At 36.2% G+C, this 17,856-nt stretch overlaps 1 protein-coding gene across 1 annotated transcript in view; it reads left to right on the top strand.

The window, feature by feature from the left end:
- AKAP10 (A-kinase anchoring protein 10) overlaps nt 1-17,578 on the top strand; it is a 202,911-nt gene extending 185,333 nt beyond the window's left edge. Inside the window, exon 15 of the mRNA XM_045290278.1 lies at nt 16,006-17,578. Within this exon, the coding sequence (XP_045146213.1) occupies nt 16,006-16,011 (6 nt within the window). The 3' untranslated portion in view covers nt 16,012-17,578. The remainder of the gene's footprint in view (nt 1-16,005) is intronic.
- Nucleotides 17,579-17,856: the final 278 nt, after the last annotated feature.

Consider the following 17,856-nt stretch of genomic DNA (forward strand, 5'->3'; position numbering starts at 1 on the left):
AAGTAGAAGGCAAATGTTTTGAAAATGATGATGGCAACAAATGTACATATGTTCTTGACACAATGGATGTATGTATGGATTGTGATAAGAATTGTATGAACCCCCAATAAAATGATTTTAAATAAATAAATAAATAAAAACCCTCCTTTTTATATGTAGGTGTGTGTGTATAGATAGATAGATATAAATATATGGATATATATAGATGAGTGTCCCTAGATTTGTTTTTCTAGTCAACCCGGTCTAACACATTATGGTACTTAGGAGTAGGGTACTAGAGAAACAAATCATGACAATAGAGAGTGGATGCTTGTTTGATCTCTGCCTCAATACAGTTTTTCTTTGTTGGCTATCCTTAGATCAGTTATGGCCGTGCAGTTTACTAGGTAGTTGTTTTCTGGAAAGGATAGGGAAGTTTAAGTTTTTATTCTTTTCTTTGGTTGTTGTTGTCTTTGGTTATTCCTGTTTAAAATGGCAAAAAATAAAGTGATAAATGTAAATTTTAAGCGAAATCACCCCTTGAACTTCTCCTTTGAGACCATGATGCTTAGTTTAAGTGACTGACAGAAAGCCTGGCCTTGGCTTGATGTTGTCAGAGGCCTAAGGCCATATTTCATATCAATAGTTTAGGTAAGTATTAAGATACATAAGGATTGAACTTGAGCCAACAACATCAATATATTATAATCACAAGTATTATTAGTCAAACACAAAATACTGCCTACTATATAATTCTGTGCACGTGATATTCTCAAAAGTAGTGATATAAAGCTCATCAGTGGTGGTTTTAGGAATGAGATTAAGAAGAGGATTGTTTACAAAAGTGACGAGGAAAGATTTTTGATCATGGAAGTGTTTTAAACTTTGTTTTTTGTGGGTATATACTGTACTCATAAGTCAAAATGTACCAAACTGCACTTGTGTGCATTGGATTATGCGTAAGTTATACTTTATACAGCTGATTTTTGCCCCACCATTGTCCATCATTTTGTTACACCATGATGGCTTGGGTGTTGCTGTGATCCTCAAAGCCATGGCACCAGTATTTCAAATACCAGCAAAGTCATCCATGCTGGACAAGTTTCAGTAGAATTTGTACACTTAAAAGACAATGAAGATGAGGCAGTACACTTCTGAAAAATTAGCTACTGAAAACCTTCAGATATCATTGGAACATTATCTGGTATAGTGCCTAAAGATGAGCCCTTCAGACTGTAAAACATTCAAAATACTGTTGGGAAAGATCTGCCTCCTCAAAATAGAGTCAACCTTAATGACATGGGTGGAGTGATACTTCTGGGAATCTTCATTTCCTGATGTACAATTCAAAATGACATGAAACAGCAGCAAATAGCCGTTAAAAATTAATGGGTCCAAACGGCTTCTTGCCCTCTGGTGCTGTCCCTTGCTCCCCTTCCCCTCTTGAAAAGTTCAGCAGCTTGCATTTCTCAATAAAGCCTGTTAACTGATAATCACGTTCCATTTCAATCTCTGAAGTTCTTTCAATAATCAGAACATGAAATGCATGAAATATAAATTTAGAAAAAATAAAGGTAGTTATAAAGTGAAACATATAAAGATTTATTTCATAAGCTGTTTTGGACTAGTATTGTCCAGGTTGAATCAAACAATCATATTGTTTATTTGCTGAGATTAACAAAGTCAAAAGAAAAGGTGTTACATTCATCAGCAAAAAGGGCATAAAAAAGATCTCTCCTAAAATATAGTGCTTTCTGTGATGGAATAGTGTCCATATGCCTACAAGGATGGCCAGTTAAAATAACTAAAATTCATTTTTTATATACCTACCAATAACTAAGGTCAGAGATGTAGAAAGTAAAAATTTCTAATAACTTGTGCAAACATGCCTTCAAGATTTATTGATAATTACTGTGAATATACTTCACCTGAATTTAGAACCATGTCAAGAATAGATATGATGCATTAATCATGGCCAAGCAGCAACGGAGTTTTGAGATGATGTCAAGAATTTTTTACATGAAAAAACTACAAGCTCATATAAAAGACAAGAAATAGAGAAAAAGTCAAAAGAGAATATCAGAAGAGACTTTGAAGCTTGCACTAAAATATAGGGAAACAAAAGCAAAAGGAAAAAATGATAAAGTAAGAAATCTGAACAGAAAATATCAAAGGCCAGCTTAGATAGAATATTATAGTAGAATATTATAATGAAATGTGGGAAAACCTGAAATTAGAAAACCGAAAGGAAAGAGCACAGTTGCAGTGTTGGAAGCATCCTGTGGGCAAAATATTAAATGATGAAGCAAGTATCAAAAGAAGATGGAAGGAATATGCAGTCACTGTACTAAAAAGAATTGGTCAATACTGTAGCATATGTTAAAGAAATGATAGTACTGAAAGAAGAAATCCAAGTTAGTTAAAAGCATTGTTGGGGATAAAATGGTACTGGAATTAATGGGGAATGCCAATTAAAATATTTCAGTAAACTAGTGCATCACTGAAGGAGCTCACGCTTCTGTTCCAGGATATTTGGAAAACAGCTGCTTGGACATCTGGCGAGAGATTTATATTTTTGCTCATTCCAAACAAACAATAGAATGGGGAGATTACAAAACAGTATCATTACTATCACACAAAAGCGAAATTTTGGTGATGATCATTCAAAAATGATTTTATCAAAAAGGAACTGTCAGATGCTCAAACCTGTTTGAGAAGAGGATGTGTAACAGGGGTATTATAACTGTCATCAGATGGATCTTAACTAAAAGTAGCAAATACCAGAAAGGTATTGACTTGTTTTTTATTGATGATGTGAAGACATTAAACTATGGATTATAACAAACTACAGATAACTTTTTGGTGAATGTGAATTCCAGAACTCTGAATTTGCTCGCATGAAGAGGCACAGCAAGAGGACGTTATGAAACCAACTCAATGACACCTAACAGTAACCCTGGAGCAGTCAATGCAATTAACTCATCTAAAGTTAAAAAAGGAAGCAAGAGGATTTTATTTTTTAAACAGTGACACCAGTGAGGAGACAACAGCAAAACAGACTATCTGATGGTGTCCTGTTTCAAATCATAATATGCTGAGAATTTATACATATTACTTTGGAATTTACATTTTGGGAAGGTATATACAGATGTTTTACAGTAACCCAGGTTTCAGGATAACTACAGAAAACAGTTGTTGGCCATGAGCAAGCAAACAGAACAATAAAGTTCATTAAGTCTTAGGTCAGTCTCAGTTTATCTCTGTTGACTAACCAGATAGCAGGACATAGCTTTTTGATCACTAACAGGCAGATAGGAAAAAATTCTCCGGAGTCGTCTGGCCCTCCCAGGTAAAATCCACATCCAACCCATTTGTGTCTGAGAAAGGCAGCGAGTTTTAAAAACTCCATAGAGAATAACTTAAAAACTTTAAGCTTAACGGCATTAAGTAAAAGAACTTGAGCTACAAGGATATTGTATGATTAAAATCAGGAAAGGTATGTGTCAGGTTTATAGTTTTTCTTACCATATGCATTCAGCTTCTATGGTAAACAAATAATTCAAGAAGCTAGACCATAGGTTCCCAAATGTACTTGGCTTACCAGCCCCCATTCAGAAAAAAATTAATCAGCCCATAATCCAGGAAAAAGTATAGATAGCTGTTTATGCAGCTTACCTACCCTCCATTCCAACGCCCTCTAAGGAGCAGTAATCCCCTACTTTGGAATACACTGAGCTAGACTATATGAAGAACTTGGCATCAGGATTGGAGGAAGAGTCTGTGCCGATTGTTAATGATTAGTCTGTCAGTTTGTCCTACTGTTGTGGTTTATGTGTTGCTACGATACTGGAAGCTATGTCATTGGTATTCCAAATGCCAGCAGGCTTAACCAAAAGGAACAGGTTTCAGCAGTTTCCAGACTAAGAACAGACTAAAGAAGGAATGGGCTGTCCACTCTGGAGGAATTAGTCACTGAAAACCTTTTGGATAGCATTGTCAAATACTGAAAACCTCGCAGATAGCAGCAGAACATTGTCAGAGATAATTCCAGAAGAAGGGACTCAAAATATGACTGGGAAAAAAGCTGCCTTCTCAAAGCAGAGACGATATGGATAGATAAAATCTTCATTCAGGACCTTCATTTGTTGATGGGGCATGACTCAAACAGAAGAAATAGATACAAACATCTATTAATAATTGGAACTTGAGATATATGAAGTATGAATCTAGGAAAATTGGGAGTCATCAAAAATTAAATAGAGGCTGTATACATATTAATATTCTAGACATTTGTGAGCTGAAATGGACTGCTAGTGGCCATTTTGAATCAAGCACTCATAATTTACTATGCTAGGAATGACACGTTCAAGAATGTATCACATTCACTGTCAAAAAGGACATTTCAAGACATATCTTGAAGTACAATGCTGTCTAAGATAGGATATCTATCCATATATTAGGAAATCCAGTCCATACAACTATTATTCATGTTTATGCACCAACTACTAAAGTTAATGATGAAGAAATTGAAGAATTTTACCAACGTCTTCTGTCTGAAATTGATCAAACATGCAGTAAAGATGCATTGTTAATTATTGATCATTTAAATGCAAAAGTTGGAAAACAAGAAGAAGGGGCAGTCAGAAAATATGGCCTTGGTGGTAGAAATTAAGCTGGATATTGCACAGTCCAATGTTGCAACATCAGTGACTTCTTCATCATCTTAGAGAAAGATATGTCTACCCCCTTCTGAAGTATCTATAAAATTAGAGTAACCATGTGACAACACTATATTGCAGCAACTATTTGGTCTTCTCCCACTATTCCCCCAAATGAAAAACTTACCCTAGCTGAGGTGGCACCTTCTCTGACTTACTAGTTTTTAAGGTGTTCAACTAAGAAAATGATTAATGGATTATAAGACACCTAACATTGCTTGGGAGACCAGATTAAATGATTACATGATCTAATGACTAGTCTAGTGTTTTTCATTTTTATTCATTCAACCTGAATTCTGCAGTAGGGCACAGTGCCAAGCAAGTTGTCTGCTGGTCTGTCTGGACCATCATTCAAATCCAAAATGATGTTTAGACACCAGTTTTTTGTTTTAGCCTGTTGTTAAGACCCAAAGCGTAAAAAAATTCAGCATCTATGGGGAATTGGTTCACACGTGGGTTATCCCAGCATCCACAAAAGCCAGAGACAGAACAGAAATACTAACACTATTAGGCCAAATGTTTGAAAATAACATATAAGACTAAGTAGTTTAAGTATTATGAGTTGTTTTCATCTAAATAACACCAGTGCCAGCTTTATTCTTTAAAAAGCTCAGGTTGTATATTTAAAAAAATTGAATATGGACACTGAAAACATTCATCTATTAACACACAAAACTGTTTCTTTGGAACTAGCTAGAAATTTTACTGTTATTTATTCTATTTTTGTAACCCATAGTTTGTCTTACTAGCTTTTCTAATCATTATTATTCTGAATGGTTAAATTGTTCTCATAGAAACCTTCAGCTTCAGAGTCATGGTATTAAAACCCTTACGTTAAAACAATTTTGGGAGAAATGAGAAAAGTAATTTCTTATAAATGGAGGATACTCTTAAAATGTCCACAGGAGTCCCACATGTAGAAATTATAAAAACAATTTGTTTAGTGGCTAATTTCAATTCCTGGCCATTTTCAGTAGCTGATATTTATGAACCCCATCACCTTTGAGTTCTAGAAATCCTGATTTAGACTGCTGGGGTCCAGCTCAGGATATTAGTCCTTTATTATAAGTCCAATTTAGTCCCATTTTTGTTGGGAATTTCTTTGTCAAATGATCTTAGCAGATCAGCAAAGCAAAACTTTGTGTGTAAATGACACAACTTGATAAGGTCATGGTTAATCAATAGTAATGTGTATATTTCTTTGGAGAACTTAATTTGAAAATCCCTGAGTCAATGCAAGGCCAACCAAGGTTAATTAATTCATTATCAGAAGGAATGTCAGACCAAAAGGAAATATCTCAAAATAAAATGCTTAAAAGTTTCAGATATTATGTGGAACTTAAGTTGCCAGACCATCCATCATTGTTTCTCAGTTGTACTACTAAGAAATATTTGGGGTGGTCAACTCACAATCTTTTCTCAACTTTACTTCTAATGGCCAAATGTACTTATATGATCATTAACATTTACTTGAACGGATCACTTTTATAAACTAGCCATGATATAGGATACTACATTTATTTAAGCCCTTTGTAAGACGATGTTCCCATTGCTTTTTTAGAATTTTCACTCATGGAACATTTTGTGGTAATTCATCAGCCTTTTTCCATTTAAAGAATAAATCCACCAAATTTGATCCAATATCATAAAAGTTTTAAAACATTTCATTGTTTCTTGTTCTCTACACCAAAGGAAAGTTCACTTCCCCTCAAACCTTACCATACACATTCATGTTAGCCTTTACTATCTTTTCACATTCTAGTATAACCAGACATTGTGCTTTAAGACAACTACTTTCTTTTTCTCTCTGAAAAATAACGAAATACAAGTTTTTATCAGTAATTCTGTCTTTAGCCTTTCAGCCCATGTGAAAACTTTTCATTTAGTTCTTAAGGTGATTTTCATTTAGTAGCCTAGTATGCTGAGGGCCTTCACATGGGTTTGTCAGACGGAAATGCTGTTTTTTACTATTTGAATATGGCACGCAATTGTAAATCAAGGGAGGCCTACAATAACTGGAAAAGGCATGAAATTAAATGGTAAATTTTAAGGCTGTAGTAAATAGATTAAAGAAAAACAAGTTAGAAATCAAAACCATAAAGATTATCTTAAGTAAAATTACGATCACAACATATAAATATCTACTATAGTAATCAGATAAAACAATAAGAGTAACATTTATGAAGTGTGAATAATTGCGTTGGGTGTTTTAATGCCTCAAGGGTGGAATAGTCTTAGATGACCCTCTTGGCCAAAAGCCATCCAGACGCCATCCATTTCTTGATTTAGAACAATAAACATGTCATGAGAAAATAAACAATCCCAGGAAAGTTGTAGTGAAGAACAAAGCAAATATAGCAAACACACAGGCTAACTTCAAAATAGGAAGTAAGTTTGGGTTCATGACTTTCTATGAAATTTTGACTTGTCAGTAATATGAGAAATGCCAAATTATCAGCCCTTTTAAATTCAACATGTAGTTTTATATATACAAACCAACATGTACTTTTGTATATCTACCCTTTACCTGAAAGCCGTACATTCAAAGAATGAAACAGGTTTTCAATCTAGCAATACAATTTTTTTTCCTAATGCCAAAAAAAAATCCAATTCTTTGTTAATACTAATATCCCCCCTAAAAAACTTAATTAAGCTTTCCGTCAGAAGAGTGAAGTTTGGGTTAATCAAATAGATTTACCATTAATGAGTTCTTCCAACAGTGTTCTTGTATATCTCCTTTAATAACCCTTCATAATTATAAAATGAAAACAGAAAGGAAAAATAAACAGGTTGTTTAGTAGACTTGAATGTAGATAAATCTTTTCTCAAAAATATGCACTTCAAATTACAACATTATTAACTAAATTTTAATATCAGCAAATTACTTAAAAGATCTTAAATTATTTATGAACCACAAGACATTACTGAAATAAAGTTTAATTACTTTTAAGATTTTTTGTTTATATAAATTTAACTTTCTGAGATTCTTTAAAAGGTCTCTATTTTTACTTTTTAATAAACCTGGTTGTCAAGTCAATTATAACTATTGACCTCAGAGGATAGAGCAGAAATTGCTTGCCATTGTTTCTGAGATTTTAATAGACAATGCTAGTTGAGTGGCTAATCTTGTTGCAAGTGGCCATTTTTAATGTGCCACCTGGCCATTTCTACTTAGAACTGACTAGAATTAATCCCAGTAACTTGCAAACTTGCAAAGTATAAGCCGCCCCAAATATCAGCCAGGCACCTAATTTTACCACAAAAAAACTACATTAAAAATGTACTGAAAAACTTGGTTTATACATGAATATATACGGTATATATTTTAATTTAAAATACCATCTATAGGTAAGAATTGTATATATATTAAATGTTTAGCTTAGAAAGACTTGTCTTATCGAATATTAATAGGTTTCTCAATAGGATATTTTAATCACAATTTAGACAAAAAGGGAAGGGGAAGAGAAAAGGCATTCTAACTTACCAAGGTGTAACAGGTGTAAAAACAGAAGGACCGCACCAATCCCAAACTATGTGGACTCCCACCCCCATCCCCCTGAAGAATGCACTTCAGAGGACAGCACTGAAGCTACAGCTCAGGGAGAGGAGCATGTCCGATCAGAGCACACAAGAGAAACAAAGAGGGAAGGAGAATGAGTGGAACACATCCTGGCCCACCAAGCCCCAGGATGATATTCCTGCTCAGAACAGACAATGCATAGAGGACCATAGGTCCAGCCCCACAACAAGATTATGTCCATCCTTGAACCATAGCACTATGAGGGACAACACTGGAGACTCAGTGTGGGAATTGTGCCCAATCTGACCCCATCACACTCGGGCAAAAGACTAAGTGCATGCAGCAGAACAGCAAGGGAGCCAAGCAATGAAGTCCCCGGGGATTATCAAAAATAGACTTTGGGGACAGAGTGTGGCACCCATTCAGACTCACTCCTAAGGTCAAAAAACAGACCTGGAACAATTTATAGGCTTTTCCTTTTTTGTCATTGGCTTTCTTTTTGTTTGTTATTTTGTTGTGGTTTTTGTTTTGTTTTGCTGGTTTTGTCTTACTTTGTTGTTTTGTTTGGCTTTGCCTTGTTTTTGACTTATTAATGTCTCTGCATGTCTAGATGTCTGCATGTCTAGGTAAGATAGGTGGGATAAATAATTTGGAGACAAAAACAGTGGGACCAATGGTTCCTGGGGGGACATAAGAGAAGGGGAGGTGGGAGAAAGGCAGGTGGTGTTGGGGTGTTAACCAACCCAAGGACAAGGGAACAGCAAGTGAACTAAAATAGATGGAGAAAAGGGCATAGGATGCCTAGTGGCTTTTAATCAAGGGCAATGTAACAGCAAGGAATTATTGAAGCCCAAATGAAGGCCGAACATGATAGTGGGACAAGAGGAAAGTAAAAGGAAATGGAGGAAAGAACTAGGAGGCAAAGGGCAGTTATAGAGGTCTAAATACAGGCATGTACATATGTAATTATATGTAACAATAGGGAAATAGATCTATATACTTATATTTACACGTTAGGTATTAAGGTAGCAGATGGACATTGGGCTTTGACTCAAGTACTCCCTCATTGCAAGAACACTTTGTTCTAATAATCCTGCATTTTGTGATGCTCACCTTCCTGACATGATCGCTGAAGACAAAATGGGTACATAAGCAAATGTGGTGAAGAAATCTAATGATGCCCAGCTTTGATATTTAGGTTTATTGTGCCAACCTGGCCAATGAACATGTGGGATTTATTGAAGGGTGTTTTCATTAAAGGGCAGAGAGGTAAATGGCGTGGCTCAGCAAGCCTCACCTTTCTTGTCTCTTCCTCTCTAATGGTCGGACCAGTTGCAGCTGCCTTAGCTAGTTCTCTGCCTCAGCTGGCAAGGCTCACTTCCTGCGAGACATCCCTGAGGAGAAGCCACATGGATCTACTGTGATGCAGCCCTGGGTGCTGGAGAAGCCATGTGGAGATGCCTGCCAGTGTTCAGATGCTTACACCGCCACTGGATTCAAAGACTTTTACCCACTGGCCTGTGATCTTCTTGCATTCTGCATCATTGTGTGTGCTTTGAGTTTCAGGAGGACTTTGTAGCTCACTGTCAAACATATGGGCTGTCAGACTTATGGGCTTGGATTGGACTAGGTTGGGATGCTTTCCTAATGTACAATTTTCAGCTCAGGGATAGAAATCACCATTTGAATTTCTCAGAAACCATGCTGCTTAAGGAAAATGGTGACATAAGGTCAAAATGTCTGACAAAAAGCATGGATCTGGTTTGATGCTCTCAGAGGCCTAATCCCATATTTTTGTATAAATTGAATAGTTTAGATAAGAATTTAGATAAGCTAAATAAGGATTGAACTTGACTGTTTTAAGAATTGAGTTTGGTATCTGATTCTATTTTGTTTATACTGATTTCTTCTGCTTATGATTTATAGAAATGATTTGGGGAAGTGTAAAATACAGAGCTTGTAAGCCCACTTGCCTCGAGACATTAATTTGATCTTTAGATGGGTTTAGGGCAGGGTTGCAGGGAAGGCTCTGAAAGATATGCCCCACCCAGTGCTTTGGAGTACTCAGGATATTTGCATTCCAAGAGACTTTTCCGTAGGGGACTGTTGACAGACTGAAGAAAAAAGGAACTCTTTGGAATTTGAAGTTTGAACTAGTGGTCTTTTTCAGAAGTTGGAAAAATCTGGAACCATGAAGAAAATTTCTCTCTGGGACTGATCCATAAAGGGACCCTGTGGCAGCCTGAAATGCTTGTTAGGTGACCACCTAGATCCACTTGTTGAGTGGAAGTGGGAGAAAAGTAGCATTAAAGAGATGGATTGAGTCTAGCCACTGATACCTGTGGACTTGGTTTACAGGAACTAGAGAAGACGAGAGTAGGTTGACTGGTCTGACGTTCTTGACCAAGCACAAGGGCCTAGACTTGTTGAGAATTTGTGATGGGGCCATGATCTAAGGCAAGGTGACCAATGGAAACCCTGGTTAGGTTAAGTGAGGCAGTCCACATTCAGTTGACCAGAATCCAACCAGATGAAGAAAAATTTGAGCCTATGAACTGGTGCATATTGTTGCTGACCTTATGGATGGCCTGTCCTGATTTGGCTTTGCTTATGGATGCGTACTTCACAAGGTTCCAACTGGAATGAAGATTCTTCATGTCGAAAAATATGATTGTCTCCTCAGAGCACTAGGTTGATGTAAGTAGGCAGTATAGAAATTGGATACCCAACATTGGGATAAAGGCATGATATGGTTGACTTACAAACTTTCATAGGTGGGGGAATATATTTATAGGATGCAAGGGTCCTCAAACTATGGCCTGCGGGCCACATGCGGCCTGCCGAGGATATTTATCCAGGCTGCCGTGTGTTTTTTCCCCATTTTGTTTTTGACTTCAAAATAGAGTATGTGCAGTGTGCATAGGAATTTGTTCATATTTTATTTTTAAACTATAGTCCAGCCCTTTAATGGGTCTGAGGGACAGTGAACTGGCCCTCTGTTTAAAAAGTTTGATTATAGGATTAAGGTGTAGGTGTTTCTTAACTGAAATTGTCAGGCATCGGATATTTTTGTTTTGTTCCCTTATAAAATGTTATGTTTAAAGGAGGGTGGCACACTTTTGAATTGCATACATTTTTGTTTTATCCTGTTAAGTACAGATGTGATTTTATTATTGTTTGTTTGAAAATTATATATATGGCCAAAGAATTGTGCCAAGTTGGCAAGGAGTGGATTGTCACACACCAGCTATCAAAAGATATACCATCTGGGGTCTTAAAGGCTTGAAGATAAACAAGCGGCCATTTAGCTGAGAACCAACAAAGCCCACATGGGAGAAGCACACCAGCCTGAATGATCATGAGGTGTCGATGGGATCAAGTATCAGGCATCAAAGACCCAAAACAAAAATATCAGTGTGAATGAGGAAGAGGGTGCAGTGGAAACCCAAAGCCCATCTGTAGACAATTGGACATCTGCTTACAGAAGGGTCACAAGGAAGAGACAAGCCAGTCAGGGTGCAGTATAGCACCAATGAAACACAACTTTCCTCTAGTTCTTTAATTCTTCCTCTCCCCCACTATCATGACCCCAATTCTACCTTGAAAATCCAGCTAGACCAGAGTATGTACACCGGCACACATAAGAGCTCCCCTCACAGGGAATCCAGGACAGATAAACCCCTCAGGACCAATAATGAGTATAGCGATACCAGGAGGGTAAGGTGAAGGTGGGGAGAGAAAGAGGGAACCGATCACAATGATCGACATATAACCCCCTCCCAGCGGTATGGACAACAGAAAAGTGGGTGAAGGGAGACAGTGGTTGCTGTAAGACATGAAAAATAAAATTATAGATTATCAAGGACTCATGAGGGAGGGAGGGGAAGGAAAAGATGAGCTGATACCAAGGTCTTAAGTAGAAAGAAAAACGCTTTGAAAATGATGATGGCAACATATGTACAAATGTGCTTGACAGAATGGATGAATGTATGGATTGTGATAAGAGATGTAAGAGCCCACAATAAAAGTATTTAATTAAAAAATAGCAAAACAGAAGGACCTATCCCCCACAACAGTGTCAATATTAATATAGTAGATAGATGATAGATAGATAGATAGATATAGATATAGATAGATGTAGATAGATAGATTTAAAAACTCACTGCATGTCTTTTCTGACTCAGAGTGACCTTCTTGGACAGGGCAAAAACTCCTCTTGTAGGTTTCTGAGGCTATAAATAGTTACAGGATTAGAAAAATTATTCATCTTCTGTAGAGTGGCTGGCAGGTTTGAACTGCTGACCTTGTGGTTAGTAGCTCAAAGCATTAGTGTATACTGATCTAAAGAGCTTTTGAAAAATCTGATTACCTAATTTCAACATTCAGATCTGGACAGAAAATGTTTCAAAACTATTACTATTTTTCACGTTTACCCTGGATCATGAAAATAATCCACTGTTATAAAAACTGGATATCTAATATTTTCCTTCACCCCTACTAAATATCCACAAAATAACATGACCCCAGAATTTGCCTCCACAGTCAGAAATTATCTGTCAAAAGCCAAAGCAGAATGTCAATTTCAGAAGATTTTGAATCATGTAAAAAAACCTAGACATTAAAGGCAAGTAGAACAGAGAAAGAAAATAAAAACTTTGCAGCTGAGGAATATAGTAAAACTATTGTCAAAAACCAGGACATAAAACATTGTCCCAAGTTCTCTTCTAAAATTTTATTGTTTTAGTTCTCATATTTTGACCACTGATCAACTTTGAGTTAGTTTTTGTGAGAAGGTAAGTCAGAAAGTAATACTGCAAAATCATAGAAACCTTAATTAAGCAAAAATATTAAAATATGAAACAGTTCTTGCCTGCAATATCCTTCATTTTGGTCCTTACACATCTGATAGCCGTGTTTCTACCTCTCTAACCTTTCCCCATGGAATTCTCTACCATGTCAAAGTGACAATGTTGGCATCTTCAAGGGGCTCAAATTGTGTTGTTTTTCAATGGTTTTTGAGTTTGGAGAACAAAGTCAGAAGAGTTCTCTAGTAAAGCATATATATAGAGGATGGAGAGGAATACATAGGAAATGGTGAGACATTTGTACAGGCTGGCAAGTTCCAATTCTGTGGCAGATGTCAGCTAGAAGCTTCTCTGGATCTATGTCGGTCAAGACATCAGGCTTTCACTGCACAGTGAATGAATCCAAGGTTGGCAGGTAATATTGAAGTCTGATGACAGTGCCCGGGATCAGCAGGCAAAGCATCAGGCCATTTGCACAAGACCAAAGAACTAGAGGTTAGAATGGTAAGCCAGCTGCAGAATCCCTACCCATCAAAAAGAAGAAACTTTTGCCTGAGAGTGCCCACTTATATTGGAAGCATTCCATACCCCAATGGGAACTATTATAAGGGACAAGATTCAGGTGGGTGTGTAACTTTCTAAACAAAATTGTCTTAGGAGAACCCTTGTTCAACCTTACAAGAACGAGTAGGTGTATTGTAGTGATAGAAAAAAATTCATCAGTACAACTTTCCTAGCCTTTTTGTCATTAATACAGTTTTTCTGTTTTCTTATAAGTTCTTTATAATAAGCTCCCATAGTCCTTCTGTGTCCTTCAAACATTATGCCTTTAGAAATCCCCCAAACCTGTCATCATAACCTACTGACCTAACGTCTCTGCCTTGAAGTTAAATGACGCGGAAGATCCCATCACAGGCCACTATTTTGTTTAAGCTGGCTCTCTAGATAGTTTTGATAAATAAAAGACTTATCCCTGTTTAAAATACGTTACAATAAATCATCTTCACTAGCACTTAAAAGAGAGGAAAAAATGTTTGTGAATTAGGTGAAGGTTCACAGAACAGATCATCAGTTTAGATTGAACAACTCATACATGTTTCAATTCATCTGTTGCAATGCCTCAATGTGCCAGTACTTATCCCCATTTCTTCTTTATGTTTCCTGTTTCTATTCCTTTTCCTTTCTCAATCTTCTGAGTTTTGTCCTCATAGCCTTAAATGTCTGATTATTTCTAACATGGAGGTAATTTCAGTTCCATACTTAAAGAGTAAGAACCATAGTCTTAGAAACTTTTCCAGTCTCTATCCAACCAGTAAGCCTTGTCTTTTTTATGATTTTGAGTTTTGTTCTACATTTTTCTCCTACTCTAGCCAAGACCTAGTGTGATTCTTTTCAGAGTAGTTGGTAGTGGTAGTTGGGCACCATCTAGTTCTTCTGGTTTCAAGTTTGTGGAGACTGATATTTGAACAGTCCATTACGCCATTGGACTGTTTGAAATTTGTCATTTCATTTTCATCACTCTTGTTTTTTCTAGATGAGAATAGACCAATAATTGTACTTTAGATGACTGCTCACAAGCTTTTAAGACACCAGCTGTTACTCACCAGATTAGGATGTAGAGCATTGTTTTTGTGAACCAGATTATGCCAATAGACCTTGGTGTCTTCCAAGGCTATGGTTCTCATTTCCCAGGCCCAGCAACACATTTCCTCTAACTGTATGGTTCTATAAAAGAAGATTTTATAACTTTTCAGCTGTATGCCTTACCACATTCATGGGTATATTTACAGGAAAGCTAATACACACATATAAATATGCTCTGTCAAATCTAAATTTATTCATAGGTATGTGCTTATTCTCCTTCTCACACTGTTCAGCCAGTGTATCTATCCACACACCTACTTGTAGATCACAACTATTGCAGGATTGCATATAAAATGGTATTATTTGCCAACATCCCTTTTAACCCTTGCAAACCTCTCAGTAAAGAATAATGTTTTGGTGTCATAGCTAAGAACATTAAAGAATAATGATAAATCTATGAAGTACTTCACAACATGGATGGATGTGGAGGACATTATACAGCATGAAGTTAGTCAATCACAAAAGGACAAATACTGTATGACATCACTTGTTTAAAAGAAGAAGACAAACGTTTTCAACAGAAACAGACTTGATGGTTATTAGTAGGATAAAGGAAATACAGTTTTTGGAAGGTAGATAAGTATTAATTTGGGTGAAGGGAAAGATAATATTCGACAAAGAGGAAATGGGCAAGCCATTGGGAGGTTTGATAGGTTGTTGAATACAAAAATGGTGATTTGCTCTGTAAACCTTCACATAAAGTTTTACAAAAAGAGATGGGGGAAGAGAGATACCATACCACATGAAGATCATCTAAGACTTTTCTTCAGAGCAGCAGAGAGAAAGCATTCCTCTAGAGCCAGCATCCTTTTAGACTTTTAGCCTCCTAAAGGAGTCTTGGTGCTGTGGATTAGGTATTGGGCTGCCAATCGAAAGGTCATTGGTTCAAGCCCAGCAGCTGCTTCATGGGGAAAGATGAAGCTATTTGCTCCAATAGATTTACCACCCTAAAAGCCCTGTATAAGGTTGCTGTGAGTCAGAATCTACTTGATGCCAATGGGTTTGGTGTGATTTTCAGATTTTGGGAACATGATTGTTAAAAATGTTTGTTAAAGATATCAACTTATATTTCTATTACAGCAGTATTAAATAACTAAAGCAGTAAGTTAATTTAAGTTTGTGTTCATCTTTTGTTCATCATTGTTAAGTGTTATCCTCATATGTAAGTGAAGATAATTACCACATTTTACTTCACAAGATTTATTCAGCTTCTACCTAGTGTAAATGCTGGTATAGTAAGCAATCATTATAGATTTATCTTCTGTCTTTCTTAAACTGTGATGATAATATGTTCCAAGTTTTAGAAATGTACTTTACCCTTTTCTTTTATCTTTTTCAGCTATAACTCAACATCTGACATAAGGAAAATCTGTTTCTGAAATATAAGAGAACCTTCTTCCTTTGTTTGGATTCTTCAGCACAGTCAATGAAAACAAAGCACTGTATTCCTCTTAACTGATATTCTCAAGAAAAAATGGCAGACAATCCAAGACTTCCACCATAACACAGAGTAACTTTCAGACATATTTGAAGCACATCATGTCACACCGTGAAAGTCATAAAGAGACAAAGTGGTATTGTTTACATTACTAAAAATTAGTAGTTTTCCAATGGCAATAACCCATTTATGAGAGAGTTTCAGCCTATTAGGGTAGACAACAGCTACATACTGTAGGAGGCAGATAACCATAGAACTGAAAACTGATGCAACTTCTTGTAGCAGTGACTCCTCCCTAATAGCATCACAAACTAGTTACCAGCATGGATTGCTTTGTCTTCTTAAAACAAAAGTTATGTCTATCCCACTGAAAGCCAGGCAGCTCACAGTGGCAGTGTGGTGCTAGCAGGTTTTTTCCTTTGCATGGAATGGAATAATAATTCATTGTACAGCCTTCCTTCACAGATGTGAGGCTGCATTAGTTTGGAAAGAAGTTAACAAAGGTCAAGTCTCAGTGACCCTTCATGGTAGAATGCAATTTTAACATTTGTTCTTGAGATAAAGTACACTTAAAATTAGTCTTTCTCCAAATACTCCTCTGTTACCAAAAGGATAAATCTAGTTTACTTAAGAAATTAGCTGATAAAATACTCAACTTTGTTTGACTGCCTTCCCCTTTTCTTTTTGTGAGCTGTGAAGTTTGCAGTCAATGGCCTTTTTTTTTTTGGTGGGGGAGGAGGTCCTCAGGATAGTAAGAAACTCATTCACTGCTCTTCTACTTAGTTGGCTTCTGTGTCTGGATCATAGTTGGTCAGTGGGCTGTACATTGACAAGCATACTCCACCAGCCCCTAGATGCTGATGCTTACTGGATGCACTTGTCTGAGGAGAAAGGAAATTCTCTTAGGCATTACTGCTTTTGCTCAGACTTTGCAAAAAAAAAAAATTATTATTTTATATATGTATGTGTATGTATATATAATTATTAATCACCTCTGTCTTTGAGAACGTCTTGAAAAATAGAGAATTTATTCCATTGCAATATTTGATTGTAGAGAGGCACACTGTTTCAGCAACAAAAGAAGCAAAAAAGACTGTATAAATAAGTGTTTGGTACTATGTACCATCTCTGTTATCCTGAAATTGAAGTATTCATGTATTTAAACCATATTCTATTTAATTATGTTTGATTTTATATATATATATATTAAATGGTGTCAACTTCTAGTAAACTATATCGATCCTTTTAAATATGTTCATTCGCTTTATGCAAACTCAGAAATGAGCCTGCTACTGGCCTTAGCTTTGTGTTTAAAGTATATGACAAAGCCCTGAGGTTTTTATTAGGCGCATACGACATGATTAACTCATTTTGTTCTTCTAGCAAAATATTTCCATCCGTCTCTTATTGCTTCAATCTTTAAATAATAGAAAAATAATATAAAAATCAAAAAATAAAACATGGTTTTAAGTGATTCTTGCTGCTTGTGAATGTTTGGGGATAATAATATGCCTGTAAGACCCTAGGCTATTTAAACTAGTATTTTAAGTTAAAATCATTTTAATCGTTGATAATCTTTTATCTTAAGATCAGATAAGATAATCTTTGATCTTAAGATAATCTTTGGTTTTAAGATAATTTTAATCTTATTTTATATGCATTTTGTGCTTCTCTAAGAAGTCAGTAATTTTAAGCTGCTTCTCAAGTGAATAGTAAATTTGAGACTCAGTGCTTTTTCCTGTTCCACCAATT

The sequence above is a fragment of the Echinops telfairi genome, unplaced genomic scaffold, assembly GCF_000313985.2.
Source record: "Echinops telfairi isolate 266 unplaced genomic scaffold, ASM31398v2 ScPeMD7_35;HRSCAF=133_1, whole genome shotgun sequence".
Classification (NCBI taxonomy): domain Eukaryota; kingdom Metazoa; phylum Chordata; class Mammalia; order Afrosoricida; family Tenrecidae; genus Echinops; species Echinops telfairi.